Genomic DNA, 22,317 nt, shown 5'->3' on the forward strand with positions numbered 1-22,317 from the left:
CTTGAAGCAGACTTCCTACAGTAGCTACCCACATGAAACTTCTGAACCATCTTGATGGTGTTTTTGCATTCACAGTATTTTCCCTCTCTCCATCTGTGCCACTCTTTCCCTTGCCAGGCTATGAGGGCATTACTGAAATCTGGAGATACTGAGAAAATTATCTTCTTTGCGGGAGTTTCCAGACAGAGAGAAATTTATATCATGGCAGCCAACTACCTGCAGTCACTGGATTGGCGCAAGGACGCAAAGATTATTGCAAATATCATCAGCTTCTACACCAAAGGAGGGGCCCTTGACCTCCTGGCAGGTTTCTATGATGCATGTGCTCAGGTACTGCCCTTTCTGTGACTGCTGAAGGTGTTTGGTTTATTGGCTCTCAAGCTAGACCTCCTTTCTCCTCTTGCAGGTAGAAATCGATGAGTATCAGAACTATGAAAAAGCCCACAGAGCACTGACAGAAGCATACAAGTGCCTTTCCAAAGCAAAGGCCAGAAGCCCTGTGGAACAAGAAAGTAAACTTGGTCACCTGCAGAGCAGGATGAGTCTGATGAAGCGGTTCATCCATGCTCAGAGGTGAGCTGCAGCATGGATAGTACAGAAACTGACAAAAATATCATACCAGAATAGAAGTTGTAACAGTACCTGAAGTTTAATAAGTAATTTGCAGCTTGCTGCAAAAAAAAAAAAAAGCTGCTGATACATTTTTCTAGCAGGGAAATCATAATGTGATTTTTAAAAGTGCATTTAAAATGTTGCATTAAAGATGGAAACGTAACCTGAAAGAGAAGGATATAGACCAAGGGAGGTGTAGCCAGAAAGGTGATCATCATAAAATCACAGAATCACTGACTGGTTTGGGTGGGAAGGGACTTTAAAGACCATCTTGTTCCAAAAGCCTGCCATAGGCAGGAACACCTTCCACTACCCCATGATCTTCTAAGCCACATCCAACCTGGCCTTGAACACTTCAAGCGATGGGGCCTCCCCACCCTCCCAGGGAACAATTCCTTCCCAATATCCCATCTAACCATGTCCTCTGGGAGTGGGAAGCCATTCCCCCTTGTCCTGTCTCTCAGGGCCCTTGTCCCAAGTCCCTCTCCAGCTATCCTGGAGCCCCTCCCTGGAGCCTTCTTTCCAGATGAATACCCCCAGCTCTCCCAGCCTGGGTCCAGAGGGGCTCCAGCCCTTGGAACACCGTCATGGCCTCCTCTGGACTTGCTCCAGCAACCCCATATCCTGCCTGTGCTGGAACCCCAGGGCTGGAGGGAACTCTGCAGGTGGGGGTCTCATCTGAGCAGGGCAGGCATCCCTTGCTGCCCACACTGGCCAATCAGTCCCAGGACAAGGGGCATTTCTGGGTTTTGTTTGGGCTTCTGTCATGAAAACTTATGCAGTAAAAACTCTTCCCTGTCCTTGTCTGGATAAGCTCTCCTTGGGCTGCGACACTTCCTTTTCCCCTTTCCTAGAGTTTACCCTGAAGACACTGAAGAAGCAGTCAGGCAGTGTGAACTGCTCCTGGCTGAACAGGACTTTGACAATGCCATCCGGCACGGTGATGTCCTGGGATTTTTGGTTCAGCATTATGCACAAGTGGAGGAATTCCATACAGTAAGTAAAGTCTTAATTCTTCTAACCTACAGAAGCCATATTGTACACTGGTACAGCTTGGTGGAGCGTGGCTCTCACACAGGAAGATGTTCCATGGTAGGAGCCTAAATGTGCAGCAGGGTGAGGCACAGCTCAGGAACTTTACCTCTATTTTTCATTCTATGGGAGAAAAGAAAAGCTCACAGGACACAGAGGGTAAATGGTGGTAGATTCTTAACCACTCCCAGTAATTCAGTGAGAACAGAGGGTAAGTCTTGGTGCATGCCTCAGCAATGCCACCACGCTGTGTTTGCTACCTGGCCAGAGGAAAAAACTGCAAAATGGCAGTTATTTGAGGAAACAGTGAATTGCTCCTTCATGGCTGATGTGCCAGACATCCCCTGAACAGGTCCAGTGCTCTGATGAAACATGAGGGTGTCAAGTGCAAGTTCCTCCAGGTGTGCTGATGAACTTCACTTTTAATGTGCAAAGTACAAGAAATGGTTTATTGGGGCCCCTGTAGCACTGCTACCTCTGACAGTGATCTCTGCATTCCTTTAGGCTTATCGCTACCTGGAAGAGATGCAGAAAAGAATTCCAGCCTCAAACCTGAGCTACTATGTGTCCCCACAGACCATGGAGGCTGTGCACCGAGGAGCTGGTGTTCCCATGAGCCAAGCCCAGGCCCCAGCACACTCCGGCCATGGCAGCATGGACAACAGGGAGGAGGAAGAAGTGGCTGATGAAGTGGAGGACCCCTGACAATGATAATTTACCAAATGCAAAACTGACTTTATTATCAGCTCATTTATTCCATCCTCATTAGGGGGGCCCAGATCAATCACATGCCATCACCACACACCTTTTTGGTTATTATCAAGAAATTTCTTTTTCCTGCTTGACTGTATAAGCAACAGTATTAGAGTTAATACGTTCTCTCAAGCACAGCATACAGCAATTCACATGTACATTCTGTTAGAAGCTGGTTTTAGTATTTTAATAAATTTGAGGCAGAAAAACCCAGTAAGAACTGCATATTGTAACTTCACTTTTTCTCAGTACAGAAGAGCTGAATAACTGAGGTGGAAACTCTGAGTTGCCTTTCAAGTACAGCTGTGATCTGCTAAGGTGCAGATCTGTGATTCCTTAGAAGTTAGACCTTCTGAAACAATCCCCATCCCATTTGGGTAGGAGCTTGGCTAAAATCAAACTACCCTCTCCTGCAGGCTGAAGGCAGTTTCCCCAACAAAAGCTTCTCTGTTTAAATACATCAGAGGGTCATGTGGGCTAGAGAACTCCTTACAGACATCTGGGGTAAACCTCAGAGTCACAGAATGCCTGGGTTGGAAGGGATCCTGGATGCCCCCTAGTCCAATCTCTGCTCAAGCTTTCTTTCTTGCGTTGAAGCTCCTTCTCTTGCAGTTACATCAAGCCACTCTGTACTGGTCAGATTTTTGGAGGTCACTTTCTTCCCTGGCACAAGCACGACTGAGAGAAGTAAAGCTCAGTGTAAGAACCAAGGTTCTGCTCACCTCTCTGCCTGTCACCGTGCCCTGCCAAGGAGTAGTTATGATCACTCACATTTCTTACCAACTAGCCCTTACACTTAGAATGGTTTTTCTTTTTCATGTTTTGTGACTTGCTTCAAAACTTGGGGTGAACATGAAGTTTCTAAATTGCTTTCAGGGGAGTAGGTTGGGGAGATTTTCAAGTCAAAATCTGAACATTATTTATTCTTTAGTAGAAACTTCTGTACTAAGATTATACAAAAAGAATTCCCTGTCTTATTCCTTCCTAGCCACAGCCCAGCTCTAGCTCAGGCTGTTAAAGTCTGGCATACTTTCAGCATTTCAGTGTAGTTATCCAGTGCTTACATCCCATCAGCAGTGCCGTATCTTCCATTCCTTCCAGCAGCAGACCAACAGCTGGCCCCACAAACTCCAGCTGCTCAGGGACATGGGAGCCTTTGTAAGGGGCAGGTCATAGTGAGTGGCAAGTGGCCCTCCCCAGCCCTCCTGTTTTTTTGACAAGAAGGCTCTGTGAGATCTTCCCTGTATTTTTAGCTGAGTGCTCAGACCTGCCAAGGTTATAAATAGCTGGGGTGGGGGCTGGGGGCGCGGGAGGATGGCAGCACTCGCCTACCTTCCTGCATCTGTACACGCTGTACCGGATACCCAGAGCTCACTCAATTGGCCTCCACTACAAAGTCCAGATGTCAAGTCAGGCTCGCTGGCTTACAGCTCAGCACCCTTCCCCCTTCTTCCTCTCCTCCAGCCAGGTGACTGCTGAAGAGGCCCCAGCAGTGCCCAAATACATCCAGCTGGCAAGAGCACAAGGAAAAGGTCATTTCTGTTACCCTTTAGCTAGGAAGGAACAGCTTCAAGTTTCCTTTTCAGGTTCTCCATTAGCAGCAAGTTTTGCAGGGCCAGCCTTCTGCAGTCCCCATCAGGATCTTTCTCCATTACATCTGCAAAAGAAGCAGCCACTGTTAATTGGAGAATGGGAAAGAGTGCCCTTAACACTTCTCACTATTTTACTGACAATCACAGAACTAAACAACAGCATTTGCACCTATGGCTGGGCTTGGACATCGGGACTTGCAGGAACTGCATTAGGCCAGAAGGCAGAGATGTACAAACTTGATCATGTAAAGCAGCATGAGTTCAGCCAAGCCCTGACTGCCACATGGGGCAGTGCTCCAGTTTTGAGGGAGAAACAAACAGTCAGTTGGTCTGAAACATTGTAGAAACTGTCTGACCTTGGAACCCATGGGATAATCTCCATGCCAGAATTTGTACTTGTCACTTTGAGCTATACAAAAGCTTCGTACAGCTGAGCTACAAGTGTGAATGAAGTCTGCAGCTAGAAATCCACTTCTCCAAAGTCTCCACTCTGCCATTCTTGCAATCTAAAATGGTCAGTGCTCCTTCCTGAATTTGGGGTCAGAATGCCAATGGGGAAAGAAGGAGACAGGCCCCAAGGTTCAGCATATTCTCCACTCTGAAAGACCAATCTTCTGATCAATGGGTTCCACACTTCCCACAGCACGTAAGGGCAGCGTGAGGCTGTTCCCAGCAGCTGTTATTCCAGGGGCCCTTCATGGGCCTGCAAAGTAACAACCAGGATGCATGCAGGATGTCTGAGCAGGGGAGCCTGGAAGAGCAGGGAGCCTGTGTGAGGATATCCTGTACGCACGAGTACTGTGCTGGGAGCCCGGCACTGTCAGCCCAAACACATGACTCATGTCACTGGAGCACAGCTATTTATAATCTAGGGAGGGTGCACCCTGGTGCTTCCATACTCCCTCTGCAGAAGACAAAAAGGAAGGTTACAAGGCAGATTGGAACAAGCTCAAAAGCTTAGAGTGCTGTTGGTGCTGTTTCTGTTCCATGAGCATGGACCTGGCACTGCTGGCACTGCATGGGAGGCACAAGGCATCAGAGTGTTCTGTTGGTCCTGATATAAACCCCACTTACCCATGACATAGATGCAGAGCACTTGCAAGGGGTGGGGAATTCCCTCAAAGGCAGCTGCTGAGGAATCAAAGGGATCCTCAGGGAATGTCCTTTCCTAGGGCATTTCCTAGAAGCATTTAGGTATTCCCTTCCTCCCCCAGGAAGGATCAGGCTGGTCAACAGCAAGTCCAGCATGGCAGCTAAGGGTAATGACGGCCAAGTCCAAAGTGGATTCTAGTCTCTCTCCATAGCTGATATGTCCCAAAGCATCCAGTGCAGACAGTGCCAGGGCTGCAGCCAACAGGTTGAAGGGCCAACAGTTAGTCACAGGACACACTACAGCAGTTTGCAGAGGCCTGGATATAACAACCAACTGAAATAAGTCTGTGGATTTCTACTAAGCACTTCATGCGTAACATTTCCTATCCCACTGTTCATCACTGTGCTTTGGCCATGAGAGAAACAAAGATACTTTATGCTAAAACGTATAGCAGCCAAGGCTCCCATGCAAGACAGCTTGTCATTTCCAGCTACAGCACAGCTAATACATGACTCCTCTTGCAAATCTTGTCTGGAAGAGTCATGAAGCAACAGCCAAGTCCACGAGCTCAGACCTGTGATTCAGTCACAGAAGCAGGTCTCTAGTGCCAGACTTGACCTGTTGGAGCAGCAGGGAGGGCCCAGTACCTCCCTGTGAACTGTTTCCCCAACAGCCTTACAATAAATAGCAAAGGCACAGCCCAAGAAGCTGGTGTGTTTCAGAAAGCAGCTCTAGAAGCCCTTTAAATTGCACTTAAATTGCACCTGACCATATGTGAAGCTGAATTCTTTAAGGCTTCTAAACAACTCCTACAGCAGTTTTTCCTTTCTCTGGTATACCCACAACAGTTATCTTACCCTGCTCTCATTCCCACCAGGAATAACCATGCAGCTTTCATGCTAAAGCATTAGATGAAAAGACAGGGCTATTACACTACCCATAAGCATGAGAAGATGCTACTATCTTGGTCATCCTCCTCCTCCCCAAAATAACTCACAGAAAATGGATTATGCAAACCCTCATGCTGGAAATACATTCCTGAAAGGCTTCACTTGGTAACAGCAGTGTTAAATGCAGAGACAAGCAGATTCCTGAGAGCACATAGTGTCATGGGAAAAGTGAAGTCTTCAGCCGCACATGGCAGCTCTCTTCCGTTCAAAGGGCACAAAGCACCCCAACCTGCCAGGATCAGAGGCCAGCTGGGTCAGTTTGCTTCCTGCTTGCTCCCTCTGGGAAGCGACTCACCAAAAGTGAGAATGGTGAAGGAAACCAGACCAGGGAATAACAAGAATCACCCTCACAACACAGCAAAGGCTTCAACATTAGTTGTTCTTTTCACTCCAGCTCACTGCAGTACCGAAGCACTGATCTGTGCAGCTCCAGCCTGCCAGAACCCACAGACACAGTCTGTGTTGATGTAAGGTGTGCTGGGTACAGCATTTAAAGTAATTTGCTGTCTTTTGTAGCTTTTTCTTTCCATCGACAATAGGAAACTAGATACCAGGCCATGCTCCTCTTCCTCCTGTTTTTAGCTCTAACACCCCGTCATGAGCACATGGTGTAAACAGGCTGTAGGCTGTAGAAGCTTTGTGTGCTCCTGCTGGCCAAAGTCACTGCCTGGGGGTAACAGGCAATGTGACAACACTTCCTGTAGCTTCATGAGGTGGGTGGTCATCTGCTCACCTGGAGAAAGGGGGCACAGACTATCTTTGGGGATTTTTCTGGGTAGCCTGCGAAGACAGTCACAGTTTGTAATGCCATACCCAGTTCTTGGCTTATGCCTCAGGTACCCCAGCACTGCATCTCTACAGCACACATGTGCTCTACTTGCTGATCAGGGAGATCTCTGATGCACAATGCCAGGACATCACTGCTGCCATCACAATTAAAGAGATGCTGCACAAAGACCACGCCACTAACCAGAAAAGCACTGCTGTACCCCACCAGGTCTTACCTCCCAGCCAGGACTGAGTCTCCAACAGCTCTTCTGTCATGTCTGCCAGAATCTGTTCGGTAGGGACACTGAGGAGCAGGGAGGAGATACAGGACAAAAGGCCCTGGCGCACATACCTGTGGACAAGGACTGAACTGGTAATGCAGTTTTATGCTCTGCATTGACTTCCTCACCTCAGGGGCTCTCCAGTTTCAAATGGCATGACAACTTTTGCCATATTCCTGCTGCTTAGGGGTGTAATCTTGCAGTGTGTCTCACATACAGAGCCCCTGTCATGCTGTGCACAGGAGCCTAACACAATTCAGAGTCCTGGACACATCTGAGAGCAAAACAGATATTGGATGTTTACAGACTTTTGGCTACATGCCTTAATTCCTTTCCAAGACTAAATGCTGGAAGTGAATCTAGAGTTTTCTGAGCTCCCTGAGTAAACACAGATGAAATTATCACATGGACAGGTAGTCAGGAAATTTGTCAACCTTTCTATAGGTAATGGCTGTACTGCCACACCAGAAGACACCAGCAAAGTTCATATGTTGGGCTGACATTAAACACAGTCATAAGAACACACAGCTGGAGGAGAGCACAAAGTGAATGCATTAAGTCACTGACACTCAGAGCCAGATGCTCGTCTTGGACAAAGACAAACCATGACTGGAGGCTGGCTCACAGCTGATCTTTAAAAATGAGAGTATACAACGATAGTAACTCACGAGTCCGTGTGGAAACGCAGCGCCCAAACAAATTCCAGCAGTGCCTTTCCCATTGCTGTCACTGCCTGCAAAAGAGGATTGTGACAGCAGCACTGAATACCATCCACATTGCCCTGTAGAGCTGGGCCTCAAGACATACTGCTCATGGAATCACAGTATGTCCTGAGCTGGAAGGAACCCACAAGAGTCAGGAATGCAACTCCTGCCCTGCACAGGACACCCCAACAACCCCATCATGAGCTTGGGAGTGTTGTCCAAATGCTTGAACAAAGGTTTTCTTAAGATCAGATACAACTGAATTTATTTTACAGATGTGGAAACTTTGGCAGTAAAGTGAAATAATGTGCCCAATCCCCCCAAGAAGTTGACAAGAAGCAAAAGACAATGCAGGGGTGGCTTGAATCCCATGTCTATTTTCTGACTATTTCTTCCCAGCCCATTTCACAACTTCTCAGCCCACTCAACTCCAACTTGCTGCCAGTCTCAGGGCAGCAGGCCCTGAAGCACATGGCTAATCTGGAAGACACCTCAAGTTCCCAGGCTGGAAGTCACCCCTTCCCTCTGCCCTTCCTTACCACAGTGTTGACAGCCAAGTACATCAGAACTGCTAAAGTGTGAACCAGTCTTCCAAGGACTAAGTGATCTTCTCCCAGGAGATCAAATGTTGTTAAAGGCCTGCAAGTATAAGACACAGGGTTGTGTAGCAGTGAGAAGGATGATCAGTGCCTCTTTGGAACAGTCAGGAGGGTTATGAAGGGGGAGTTGTCCCCAAAAGCCCGAATCCCTAGAACAACAGCCATTATATAGGCACTACCACGTTAACAGAGATCAGAGCTGTTTGCTCTCGTCTTTCCTCCCAGACCAGCATCTTGCAGAGCAATATCCTCTACTCTTACAGCAGGTATCACATATTCTACCAACAGGCTTTACCTGTAAAGACCTATAGGCAAAAGCTGCCCCCACTGCCTACCATTACAACTGGTATTACAATATTCTTGGTTATCATGGAACTGATTACTCTGCCTTCCTTAGGTTCACAAAGACTTAAGGGACTCACAATAAACTGTGTCCTATACTGTGGCCTCAAAGACTAGTGCAGGTGATAGGCCAAACCAGAGATGGAGCTAACTTTGGTTCAAGATTGCAGTCTGAGCTCTGTGGTTTGTGTGAACCAGCCCACAGTAGAGGCTCAGCCAAGATAAAGGGTGTGGTGCTGCCAGAATTACTTGTCTGAGTACCTGCTGATGGAACTTCACTTCTGCAGGGTCCTATATACACCTGCCCCACAAGATTTCAAAGGATAAGTCCAAAAGACCACAGTCCACTCCTCCTCAAGCTTTGTGAAGGGCCCAAGTGTCAGTATGGTGTCACTGGGCTCCTGCACAGCTCCTGGGCTGTAGCCTGCTGCTTTGAGGCAAGCAGGACAAGCAGAAAGGTTCACTCTGGCCGTTGCTATGTCCACATCCCACATCCTAAGGTGTTCACACTCACCTGTCAAAGTGCTGAATCAATGGGAAAAAGAAATATCCAGCAACAGAATTGAACTCATTTGGGCAGGAAGCCAGTTCCACACGAGACTGACCCTGTCCAAGAGAAAAATGAAGTCTAGGCACAAGATACAGCATCCAGTTCTTCCACTTCACTGGACACTGTCAAGACTACAGATTCCTTGCAGACAGCCCACTGTCAACTACTGCTTGTACACCTATGGCTACCAGTTTCCCAACTGGATTGCTCACTTCCCATTTTGGATTTTCTCCATATCTAAACATTTCAATACAATATGCCTCAGCACTGCTCAGTTAGATATAAGAACATGCAAGGGATAAAGGAGTTTTGGAAGGCAAACTCTCCAGGCTGAACCACAGGGGAGTTCTGAAGACTAGGAAGCTGGCATCAATTTATCTCCCTGGAAAACAGGAAGGCTGAGACAGTGTAGCCCAGAGGCAGCTAGTCTGATGGAGGCCCTGGGATTGCGAGGTGAAGTCACAGCTCCCTGCAGTGGCCACACAAGCTCAGAACAAGCACAGAACAACAATTATCTCTCAAAGCCAGGTAAGGAATTTCAGATTTATCTTCCTCTCCCTGCTGGAGAGGGGAAATCCAAACTTTCCTTTGGATTGGGTCCACTTTCACAGGTATTTTGCTCTTTCCAGACAGAGCTTGCAGTAACTCCAAGTGTCCCTATTTCTGGTGGATTTTACATTAGTTTTCCTCTAGCCTCACCGTATCAAATCTCCGAGTCTTGCTTTTGATCCTCTCCTCAACAATTCTTCTCCAGCCCTTAGAGCTGTCACTTTCCGGAAGGAGCTGAATACAAGGTTTTTGGACACCAGAATGTTTGGTCTTCCTATGGAATTTGGGACAGGACAGTTCCTGAGCTGCCAAAACCAATACCTAAATAAAACAGAGAGAGGTTCTGTTAAAAATGGGTAATTCCTAGGGAGCAACAACAGTGTTCCCTACATCCAAACTGACAGTGGCAACAAAGCAGAAAGGCACAACAGTTTTAGAGTGAAGAACAGCAGAAAACTGACCTCCAACAGCCACCTGGCTCTGAGTACTGACCAAGCACTTGGTCACTTAGCCCTGAAACAGAGCGGTGGCTCCTCCTTCAGACTCAAGTGTGGAAGGAGTCACAGACAGATCACTGTCCTTCAGAAAGGGAAGATAAAACAGACTGATGATGTGAAAGTAAACAGTGGCTTCTCCCAAGCAAATGCCCAACACATGCTCTGCATTCTGTGGGGAGAGATCCCTATGTGATGGAGTGTAGCAGGGTTAGGAATGAGAGGGGAATGCCACACACAAATAGTAACGTAAGAGATTCCCATGCCTCTGCCTTCTCCCATGAGGAATAAAAGGTAATCCCAATACACCTCAGCACCGGTGCAACAGACAGAAGGAAAGTGGGAAGTAAGAGCACTCACATCAAGGATGTCCATGCGCTGACGGAGACTGTAGTTCAGAGAGTAGAACTGGGAGGTCAAGTACTTTGCAACCTGTACAGAAAAATCAGGGTACAATGAACAGGGACCCATGCTAGAAACAGCCTTCCCATTAACTTTAAAAGCATTTAATTTCACAGGTTCTGCTTCCTGTTAGGTAACAGCAAGCCTCCAAGAGATGGGAAGAAACACACAGTGCAAATGGGAAATTCAGACACTTCCACTTTCAGATTCTCCCAAAAAATCTGAATGACAGATGAGACTGCATCACTCTTCTCACCCTCCTATGCAGAGGTACCGAAACAAGCACCACAGCAGCTAGGAGATGTCACTGTGGCCTTTCAGTACTTAAAGAACATTATAGGAAAGATGAACGGAGGCTTTTTACTGGGGCCTGGCTAGCATAAAAGATAAAGATGTTAAACTGGCAGAGAATAGATCTAGATTGGATATTAGGAAGGAATTCTTCCCTGTGAAGGTGCTGAGGCCCTGGCACAGGCTGCCCAGAGAAGCTGTGGCTGCCCCTGGATCCCTGGAAGTATTCAAGGCCAGGCTGGACAGAGCTCGGAGCTACCTGGGATAGTGGAAGGTGTCCCTGGCATGGCAGGGGCTTGGAATGAGATGGACTTTAAAGATCCTTTCCCACCTAAACCAGTCTGTGATTCCCTGATTACTGTCACCAGTCAGGTCTTTCTCTGTAGAAGCCCCCTCTGCCCCAGCTTCCCTTTATGTGAAACCCTTCATTACAACAAGTTCTTATCTGATCTGCCTTTTCAGGTACAATCAAACCAACAGCCTCCACACAGTTCCTCTGTTTGACAGGGTGTTCTTTTTCCCACTGGTTCAGACATTCCTTGCAGATTCTTCAGGAGCAGATATGTTGTTAGACCTGAACTACCTGTTCTACCACCCAGACAGCTCCCTCTATCAAATGAGAGAGAGACTTCACCTGCTTCAATTTTTGCCTGTGCTTCAATTGGAAAAAGGAAAATAGTAGGAGGAACTCACAGGTATTGGGTCTGTGGTTAAAACAGCTACTTGAGCTCTTTGACAGAGCTCCACAAAGCCTTCAATGCAGGTCTTCTCCTCCAGATGCAATAATATTTTTGCCAGCTCCACGCTAACCTGCTCAAAGTATGAAAAAAAGAATCAAAACCCTGATGGTGTTTGGGTTTTTTCCTCATAGGAATTATGGACCACTTCTAATGGTCAAACAAAGACAAGGAGGTATTTTGTTTAGGCAACATGTCCATTCCTTAGGAGGGAGAGAAAACACATTAAGCCAAATGCCATCAGACTTATTTCCCAAAACCCTGAACAGATTCTCCACCTGCCAATTCTCTGTTCACATTTCACTGAGACTGTTTTGGAGAAGTAGTAGCATCATGACATTGAATGAATAGTCACTCTAACAGATGGGGTACAGGGTACAGCAGCACAGCCCTTCTCTTTCTCAGCTGGTGTCTCTGACACTTGCAAGTGCTCACTAGCAGGTAGTGACAAGCACTCTTCACACAGTGACCTTGTCCCACATTCCTCTCCCCTGAGCTTTTTATCTTGACCAGTACAATCCAATTACTGCCTCCACAAGACATTATGCTTGTACAAGCAAATAGGGAAAGTGCATTTGATTTTTCCTCCATTTTCGTTGGGGAATAACAAATTGAATTTCAATTCAAAATACAAAATGGCTGCTCTGTAATCTCATTTTTTAGTGTTTTTCCTGCCCAGAATAAAGCATGGAGCTTCCTCACACTAGCAAACACTACTTGTATTATGTTTCATTTTGAGCACTGGAGACGGCAGGGTGCTGCCAGCACTTTTTCTGCTTCTCTGTTCCCTGTGCCTCACCTTCAAGGCAACTATTTCCTTCTACTTCCAAGCTGAAAGCTTGTGAATGTGTACCTTTGACCCAGTCACACATTAGCCAGGCCTTCTGCTCCACTGGCATGTTTAGTCTCCTCATGACAGCAAAGGGCAATATAGCCCTCTTGTAACACAGTTCATATTACTTTACCTCTCTTGTTGCTGCTGGATTCCTCCGAACCAAGCTCTCAAGTGCCTTGACTGTAGCTTCCCATTTGTCCACATCTTCAGATCTTGATCCAGTCAGAACTGAAATCAAAGGACAAACAAAAGTTATTAACAGAATGGCTGTGTTTGGGTATATACCCAAACTTCCTTCTGCCAATCATTTGTCTTGGTACAGACATTCAGCATGAGAAGCATTAGGAACTAAACTAAAATTACTCAAAAATTCTATAGCTTCTTCAAATTAGATCAGAAAAAAATAAACCTATGCAAGAGTTCACTCTCCCAAGTTCAGTAAGAAACAGATAAAGACTCAGCCCAAAATCTCCTACCTTCAATACAGTCTCGGATATACATAGGAGCCTTAAGTTTTAGCTCTTTATCCTCAGACATGTCATAAGGGATGAGGTCATCATCACTGTAAAAGAATTAAAGGTAGGGGTTAGTTTATGGGGTGCAGATGTTCTTGCTTTACCCAGATAGCCAAACAAAGAGAAAGAACCAGTGCATACACTGTTGTAACCACATCACTCCTGTACACTCAGCAGCACTGCTGAAGCCTGGCCTGAGAGAGATCCTTGGGAGTTCTAGGGCAAGAGCAGTTCTGTGATCAGATCTGGAACTGGATATCCTGGTCAAGGACAGGATACAGATGACCAAGAGACTAAAACTGACTCTTGAGATTTCATTATAGATTTATGTGTGTATATATATATAAAATACATACATACATACATATTAACATATATATACAAATATCTATCTATCTATCTATATATATATATAGATATATTTCTTCATATAGTGACAGAATAAGGCAGGTCCACTATTAAAATGGTAAATCCATCCACAATTTCCAAGAAATATATATTTAAGTCAAACAGAACAAATACTGCAGTTGCACACAACACAGGACTTGCCTAATTTATTGACTATGCAATTTTCTACGCAAAGCCCTGCTCTGCTGCAAACCACTCAGCTGAACAAGGTCAGAAATGACAACAATTGCCAAGAAATGCAGGTTCTGACAGATCCTTTTCCCCCACATCTGCCATTTATTTCCCATTTCCTCCCTGTTTCTTGCCCCATACCTGTCAAGTTCAACATCCGACTCCTCATCTGCCTTAACCGGGGCTGCTGTATAGGATTTCTCATTCCTCTCTGGTGCCAACGGCAGTGCAGCACCTGCTTTCTCACTCCTGCTGTGAGGAAAAAGAAATTTTAAAATGGATACAGTAATAGTTCTTACAAGGAAGAAACTACCCACCCTACCAACCCTTGCTGCCTAAATAGAACAGCAGATAATTATTCCTGCTGCAGTTTCACACCCAGCTTGGCTGACACAAAGAACAAAGTACTGGGAAGGAGAATGGAGTAAGGGGAGAAAATAAGCAGAATCTTCTAACAGAAGAGCAATGGATTAAAAAAAACTTAACTGGCTAGTTTGCTGTGTACCCCTGCACAATACCTGGGACTGCTAATGAAAGACTCCAATAACCAGATCACATTGACTTGCACCAGATTTGAAACTGTGAATGAAACTGAACTGAGAGTAGGTTTAGATTGGATATTAGGAAGAAATTCTTCCTTATGATGGTGGGCAGGCCCTGGCACAGGCTGCCTAGAGAAGCTGTGGCTGCTCCTGGATCCCTGGAAGTATTCAAGGCCAGGTTGGACAGGGCTGGGAGCAACCTGCTCTTAATAGAAGGTGTCCCTGCCCATGGCAGGGTGTGGAATGGAACAGACTTTGTCTCTTCCAATCCAAACCATTCCATGGCTTTTCAAAATTGGAAGAAAACATTTTTAACAATTTCTAGATCTTGCATAGGATGAATACAATAATTGAGAATATTTTTTCTATCTCAACCTATTTCTGTGGACTTTGGCATTGTCCTTTCATCTCTCTAATTCTCAAAACCAGTCTCTAACAGCTGACTATGCTGATCATGCCCCTAAAATGGGAGCAATAAATCTTTTGTATTTCCCTGGAGTGCTGGACAGCTTCATCTGCTAATAACATAAAGTGCTTCACTCCAAAGCTGATCAAAAAGTGCTCCAAAGAGCCTCAGCACATGCTCTGGAAGTTAAGAGCAGTCTTTAGAGTGACAGACACAGTAGATTTTAGTCATGGGTGAATGGGCTGGGGGCATACAACACAAATACCAGCAAACAGAAATGTCCATTTGATTGTACCAAAGGGCCCCTTGTACACAAGACCCCTACACCACAGTTTCACCACATGCAGCTATCAACAGGCAATTTTAGCACACACTACCAATTGAATTATGAATGCAACTAAATCACATTGTAAGAAGGTGGTGCATTATGATGTTTAAGAATACATAAAACATCTTGAATACTGCACATAGTTCTTGTGTGTAATAGGAAAAAGGCATGCAGAAGGGCAAAAAGACAGCATGAATAGTAGCAACAACTTACTCATCATCTGGAAGGCTGGGGACAACACAGAATGATGGAGTCTGCACCAGAAGGGACTTCAATTCTCTTGTTTCATCGTCCTCTTCATACTAGACATTCAAAATAACTGCTGCTGCACTCTATTACTTACTGCAAATATGCCCAGCACTCAACATTTCACCTTTGTAGTACACATGGACTAAATCAGGAGCAGATGAACCCTCAACAATCCTGTTTCAATCCCTGTGCTGACAGCAGCAGGCAGCTGTAATCTTTGTCCTTATATTTAAGGTACCTGATGACACCTGGTCTGAATGTTATTTCCATATTTCAAACATTTAATAAATGGCAATGTGACAGGAGGAATGTGGCGAGCTTTTAGAGAATTAATGTGATTTATTCAGATAAGTCACATAAATTCTACTGGAAAGAGCAGAGCAAATATCTCCTGTCAGACTTGAAAATCCCAGCTCAGAACAGGTATTTCCACCATGTTAGAGACTGAACGCTCACCACTGCTTTAGGTTTGAAGCTCCCCTCAACTCCCACAAATCAGATTCTGATTCCCTCATGCAATAAGAGAAACTTTAATTACCAAGTTTATCCTAACCTCTGCCAGTAGATTGCCCTCCTCAGGTAACTCTCAGCCACCTGATCATTACATACAATTGGTTTTTGTAAACAGGTTCTCTCTTTTTGAAGGTGTGACTGCCTCTCCTTATTTCCAGATAAAAAAGTGCTATAATGCCCTGAATCATCTGGTTTAAAGCTTTTACTTCCTCTAAGCCTAGCACACCAGTCCTAAGTTTCAGTAAAACCTTCACCTCAAACTTCAGGACAGGCCCCTCGGTGTTTATGTTCACGCTGATGCTCTCTGCCACCACCATGCCCAGACGCCGTAGTTGGGGCAGACTGCTCTCCAAGTGGCATTTCACACCCTCCATCATGCTTGTCAGAAGCTCTGAAACAAACAACCAGAAAAAAGTGCATGTTTGAAATTCTGAAACAGTGGCAGAAACAGCCATCTTTAGTACTTCCCTGAGGGAAGCTTTACCCACTCACCACACAATAATGGATAGACAGGGTCCCTGAACTGTGGCTTCCTTCTCTGCAGTGTCAGTGGTGCCCTTCAGCACCAGCACAGCAAACCCACACCCTTCCATGGGGGTACAAAGTCAACAAAACATCACAATATATTCTAAATTTGCAATATTTTGGTTTTCACTGAAACAAAAAAGGATGGTAAGTCAAGCCAATCTTTAGTTTGGCTTTAGAGCGTTTCAGAGTCACTTAAATAAATGTGATGTTTTGAGGACATTACAAGTTCTGACCACTACAAGAATCACATAGAGACAGATATTTGCCTAACTTTGGATAAGCTCAAACAGGCAGGTAACACAAGTATTTCTCAGCTCTGAGGGAATACCGGTTGCCAGCTTCACCAGGCAGGCTTACTGCTGTTTGACTGACCTCCTTCATCTCAGAAAGCTTATCATTCCAACAGCTGTCAGACAAAAAAACTGACTATAAAACTACAGAACTGGTAATACATATCAAGTCGCTTATTCACTTAAACAATTAATTCTAGAATGAAACAGATGAGCAAGTCTTGAAGTGAATCTTCACATCCTCCATAAGTAACACACACACATAAGTAATTCTAGACATTTTACAGCTTTTTTTTTTAAATTTCAACAGAAACAGATATGTTAGGCCAGGAGCTCAGTGTGCCATGCACTGTGTGAGCACATAACCGGAGGTCCATGCCAATGACTAACCTGCTCACTTCACACTGAGGAATGCCCATGGACTGTCAGACACCAAGCTAACAGCTTTTTACCCCCAGTTACTTTCCCTGCCTGTCTGGAGCTGCACCCATGCTCCAAAGTTAAGCCTATAAGTTACAAATCACACCATTCCTCTCACTAGTCCCAGAGTCAGTCCTTGTTTTCCTGTGACAAAAATTCAGGGTTTTTAAACCACAACTCAGGTAAGAACTGTAAGGCAAAGACAGACCTTCTTCAGTTCCATAACTAAAGTTACGCACTTGGAATTCTATCATATCAATGCTAAAGAGGACTCCAGTAGGTTACCCCATTTGCCAAGGTAAATATGGGACAATTCTGCTTATCCACAGATCAAAACAAGATATTTTTCTACACACTCTGCTAGTAAGACACTCTGCTAAAAAATCTAAACCCCACTTCTCATATAGCCTCACCTTGTCTGCAGCTTGCAATTTCAGGCTCCTTCAGGTGGGAGAGGCAGATGAGGATGGCCTTGCTAATGTACAGCTGCTGCTCAGCTGGCGAGTGTTTCACAGCACTGCTGCTGCTCCAGGTCTCCAACAGGTCCTGCAGCACCTACACCAGAGAAATCAGGTTGGCCTGAAATAGATCTTTTCTACACAGAGGTGATTTTTGAAGCACATTTTTACTCTCCCTACAAAGAGCAAAAAAAAAAAAATGCAAATTTTGTATTTCAGAACCCAAAACGTAGTGTGTTTGACCACCCAAGAACTGCACTTTCAATTAAGACATGGTTAAATATAATGGGTTTTTAAATTTAAAAGTGATGTTTATTTCTCCTTAATAAATATTATATGCAAAGCATATAATGCAAAGTATTATTGTCAAAAACCAGTATGCTATTATAAGGTTTTATCTGAGTTTAGTCCAATTTTAGATAACTGTCAGTCCTTCCATATTATCTTAGAACATGTAAACAGTGAAAAAAAAATTTGACAAAATGGTAGGGATTTCCAGATATTCAGATTTCATAAAAGTTTCATCACACTGCTGACTTGAAGAGGCAGAATATCTGCCATCCCCACTAAGGAAAATGTGCGTGAGAGAGAGTCTGAAACATCAACCATTTGGTAAACGGACAACTGTCCACCAATTTGATCCCTTATTGCCATGTGCCCAGCCACATAAACAGGGCTACTGAGGAAGCTGAGAAGGACAGAGGACATGGGACATCTGTCAGAACCCAAGCCTCACTAGTTTTGCTACATGGAAGACAATTTACCCATTAAATATGAAAAATTAATGCCAGCAGTGCGGAAAGCTTTGATTAATTTATCACAGCTCACTTGTGATATAGCTGGGCTTCCCTCACTCTCATGAACAGCAACCAGAAACCAGAACCAAAACTGTGCACCCCCAGACACACAGAGAGCAGAATGTTCCACATCAGACACCTCATCGGCCACTCAGTGAACCTTACTCTGAGCAACAAGGGGCGCCGGCCGCTGTCCAGGGCCAGGTAGCCAAGGAGGTTCTGCAGCACTGCCGTCTGCAAGGAAAACCACAACTCCTGCTTCAACTGCTTATAAAGCTGTCATCTAGCAATGACAAGTGTCTGTTTTTATTTACTACATTAAACTTCATTCTAAGGAACTGGTTGACAACATTCAGAGACAGAAAAGTAAACAAATTTTAAAAAACAAGCAAGCACACATATGCAGTTGCTGATGAAATACACGGAAAATCATAACAGAAATACAGTACAGTGTTTTACCAACAAAACCAGCACAGTCCCAGGCAAACATTGAACTCATGAAGTCTAAAGAACAACTCTCACAACAGCATCACAAGCCACAGTATAGTTCCTAATATCCCATAACAAACTTAGGTGCACAGGAAAAAACCCAACGGTCCTTATCTCATGTCATTCTTATCCCCAAGGATTGATCCTGGCTGTTTCAATCTCCTCTTTCAGATTCTAAAATAATTTAATGCCTTCAGCTCCCCAAAATTCTGAAACTTTGTGCAAATAAACACTTGGTTCCAGAGGAGTACAGTAATTTCGCTAATCACCATTAACCCTGAGAGAGCACATGAATCCCATGATTTCAAAGCTACTGTTTACCACTCCCACTCTGTTAAAGCTGCACAAATGTGGGGAGACTGAGGACTCATTTTGGAATGAAGAGTTAAACCTTACTCAGGCAGAGTAAGAGCTCAGCTAAGAACTACACTGGTACCAGGGAAAACCTGGCACTACTACACTGCTGTTCCCCACAGAGTCCTCACCGTGTGGCCATATTGCAAGAGCAGCATCTTCTGTGCCACCACAAACTGAGCCTTCTTGTTCTTCACAACCAGGTTACCCAGCAATCTGGACAAGACATCTGCCCTAACAAGACAACAATAAAACATCAGGAATCCATGTTATTGCTGTCATGCTACTCCTAATCACAGGAAAATCTGAGAGCAGCTATTTGCAACTAAGTCTCTAGAATACTTCTAAACTCAGACAGTGATCCAGTCATGGCAAAGAATGCTTTCACTTGTTTTTCTTGTTTTTCCACTGCATGTCAAGATGAACATACTCAAGAAATGGTGTAGGTTCTCCCCAAGAGGCAACAATCAACTACTTTATCCCTTGAGTCTTTTAGGACATGGCAGTGTAAAAAACCACCTATACAAACAGAGCACCTATCAGAGACCAATTCTGCAAGTATTTGTGACAATTCCTGCCTTTGCTGTGGATCAGGGAGAAAGCAGAGTTCTTACCCAGGTGCTCTCTGCACAAATCCAAGGACCACTGCTTCCATCCAGCGGTCTGGCACACATTCCACCAACTGCCAGCATATCCTCTGCCAGATGCAGTCTGACTTGGTGAGGTCTGTCAGGTGGGGCACCAAAACTCCCAGAATTTCCTCTGAAGTGCAAGAGAAAACAGCAAAAACCCAGATGAGCAGGCTGGTACAATGGCATTTGAGACTAACCTGAGAATGTCAAGATCTTCACAACATGAAAAAAATACAATGTACAGTTTCAAGTTCTAAATTTTTTCTGCAGTACAAATATGACTAGAATCATGGAATCATTTAGGTTGGAAAAGCTCTCTAAGACCATTGAGTCCAACTATAACCCAGCACTGCCAAGGCCAGCACTAAACCATGTCCCCAAATGCCAGATCCACATGGCTTTTAAATCCCTCTATGGATTTAGTGACTCCACCACTACACTGGGCAGTCTGTTCCAATGCCTGACCAAGCTTTCCGCAAGGAAGTTTTCCTTAATATCTGATCTAAATCTCCCCGGCACCGTCTGAGGCCATTTCTTCTTGTCCAGTCCCTTACTCCCTAGGAGCAGAGCCTGACCCCCACCTGGCAGCACCCTCCTGTCAGGGAGTTGTGGAGTGAGAAGGGCCCCCTAAGACTTCTTTCCTCCACCCTGAGCCCCCCCAGCTGCTCCTCCTCTGACTATGCTTCAGATCCTTCCCCAGCTCTGTTGCTCCTCTTTGTTCATGCTCAAAACAGAAATGGAGAACTGACTGGTAAGAACCACCCTAAGCAGCCTAAGGAACTGGCCAGAATTCCTCATCACAGTAAAGAGCCAGAAAATCTTCCTTCTTCTTCTTCTTCCCCAGCCCTGTTAACTTCTGCATTAGTAGCTTCAAAGTTCTAAGCAGTGCCAGACCAACAGCTGCTCCCACAAGACATATCTACCCGACAAGCTGAGCAGCCTCAGAGAGCAGTCTGTGCAGCTCAGCTCAGAACAGCTCCAAATCAAATTGTTGGTCTCCCATTCCTTCTGTTGATCATAACAGTCATCCTCCCATGCTAATACACTAAAACACTTTCCCCGTCTCCAAAAGAGCACAGTAAAACACTCACTTTGCCATCCATGAACACACACCTTCCCCAAGACATGAGAAACAAAAGAGATGGAGCAGTCCAAGCCACCTGTGATAAAACAGACATATGCTTAAGTAAGCATGCCACTAGCATCCTCCAACCAACCTTCAGCAGGAGGTGCAGAGACTTCCAAAAGTGCTGCATTCTGAAAACACACTGACTTTTTCTCTTCAAGCATCATCTCTTCCTCCCTCCACTACCTGCCTTCAGGCATAAACCAGCATTCAGTATTAGTTACAGTGACAGGCAGAAGGCTAAAGCAAATCAGTTCCGCTTTAATGTGATGGCATGGGTGGCAATGCCACTGGTTGATTCAGTATCACTCACATCTCCCAAACAATTCCTTTAGAACACACAAAGTGACCACAACAAAGTTTAGCAACAGATTATGCTGTTTAAATGCTTGGAAGATTAAGGCTTTTGGTGGATTCCAAAAGGCCTCCGTTATCATCTGTATTTCAAGCAGCAGACACGGGGTCCACGCTCAAAACACTTCTTCAGAAAATGACCTTACAGTACAGTCATCCTTGCAGCCTTACCCCGCAGAGAGTCAGAGATCTTCTCTAGCACCTGGAGAACTGCATCACCCAGGAGAGGGAAGTAGTTTTGTGGGAAGAACACTGGTGGGTTTTTCCCCTGGAGTTTATTGCTGACATGCTCAGGCAAACAGACGATCTTGTTGAGTAGGGTGCCCTGCAGTTCCAGGCAACCTGCCTGTGCCTGCGGCTGACAGACCTCCCACAGTAATGCTGACAGCCGGCCCTGCTGCAGGAACTGCTCCAGGACTCCAACTAGCTCCCTCGGGTCAAGGCCAGAGCTGGAAGAAAATAACTTTAAGTTCCTGCCTCTTTTAAATGGTAAAAATAAGATTTGCATGCTACTGCTTTTCTATTGTGCTATCACTACTGAAATACCTCTGTTCTGCTACACTGGATTAAAAAAAAAAAAAAAGAAAAAAAGAAAAAAAAAGCGATTTTAATATCTTTTTATCTGCAGCTTCCTCGACTACGAACATTCAGGACCTTCAACAAACACGACTGATAAAGCTCTGCGTCTGCGGGACACATAGCATCGTGTCGTGTCTGAAGGCACTCAGAGCGGGGCAAGGGCTGTCCGCGCTCACACACATCTCTGTCCCCCTGCGCACTTGAGCCCAGCTGAAAGGCACCCCCCAGACATCCCTGCTGCGCGCCGAGACCAGCCCTGGGGATCCCCGCCCGCCTGCCCCGGGGAGCGGACTGACCCCGCAGAGCCAAGGGCCTCCAGCAAGACGCAGAGGACAAGGCCGGGCGGGCCCTCCAGGAAACAGCACTGCCACAGGCCCTCGGGCCGCGCCGCACCAGGTGCCCGAGCCAGTCTGCGCAGGAGAGCGCCGAACAGCGCCCGCTCCCGCTCCCCGAGGGTGGCTGGGCCGCCCGCTGCCGCCAGAGCGGCGCGTACCGCGCCCAGCGCCGCCACCAACCCCTCCCCAGCCCGGTCCACAGCCGCCACGGCCTCCCGCAGGACGGACTCCAGCCCCAG

General features: G+C 45.7%; 2 protein-coding genes across 3 annotated transcripts in view; one reads left to right on the forward strand and one right to left on the reverse strand.

The window, feature by feature from the left end:
* The window catches only part of IFT140 (intraflagellar transport 140), an 84,633-nt gene extending 82,011 nt beyond the window's left edge, over positions 1 to 2,622 (forward strand). For both annotated transcript variants that reach the window (XM_066561165.1, XM_066561164.1), the window contains 4 exons: positions 118 to 330; positions 407 to 573; positions 1,467 to 1,608; positions 2,149 to 2,622. In XM_066561165.1, coding sequence (XP_066417262.1) covers positions 118 to 330; positions 407 to 573; positions 1,467 to 1,608; positions 2,149 to 2,349 — 723 coding nt within the window. In that variant the 3' untranslated portion in view covers positions 2,350 to 2,622. The remainder of the gene's footprint in view (positions 1 to 117; positions 331 to 406; positions 574 to 1,466; positions 1,609 to 2,148) is intronic.
* On the reverse strand, positions 2,359 to 21,613 carry TELO2 (telomere maintenance 2). The gene is made up of 19 exons (XM_066561166.1): positions 21,336 to 21,613; positions 20,776 to 20,844; positions 19,667 to 19,814; positions 19,184 to 19,286; positions 18,375 to 18,443; positions 17,368 to 17,509; positions 15,971 to 16,107; positions 15,168 to 15,256; positions 13,820 to 13,930; positions 13,061 to 13,146; positions 12,715 to 12,812; positions 11,706 to 11,822; positions 10,680 to 10,751; positions 9,976 to 10,146; positions 9,241 to 9,332; positions 8,325 to 8,424; positions 7,750 to 7,814; positions 7,037 to 7,152; positions 2,359 to 4,054 (listed from the first exon to the last, which is right to left on the reverse strand). Exons 3-19 carry the CDS (start codon positions 19,705 to 19,707, stop codon positions 3,951 to 3,953), a joined length of 1,713 nt encoding a protein of 570 aa, XP_066417263.1. The 5' UTR covers positions 19,708 to 19,814; positions 20,776 to 20,844; positions 21,336 to 21,613; the 3' UTR covers positions 2,359 to 3,950.
* Positions 21,614 to 22,317: the final 704 nt, after the last annotated feature.

This window comes from Molothrus aeneus, chromosome 16 (genome assembly GCF_037042795.1).
Source record: "Molothrus aeneus isolate 106 chromosome 16, BPBGC_Maene_1.0, whole genome shotgun sequence".
Lineage (NCBI taxonomy): Eukaryota > Metazoa > Chordata > Aves > Passeriformes > Icteridae > Molothrus > Molothrus aeneus.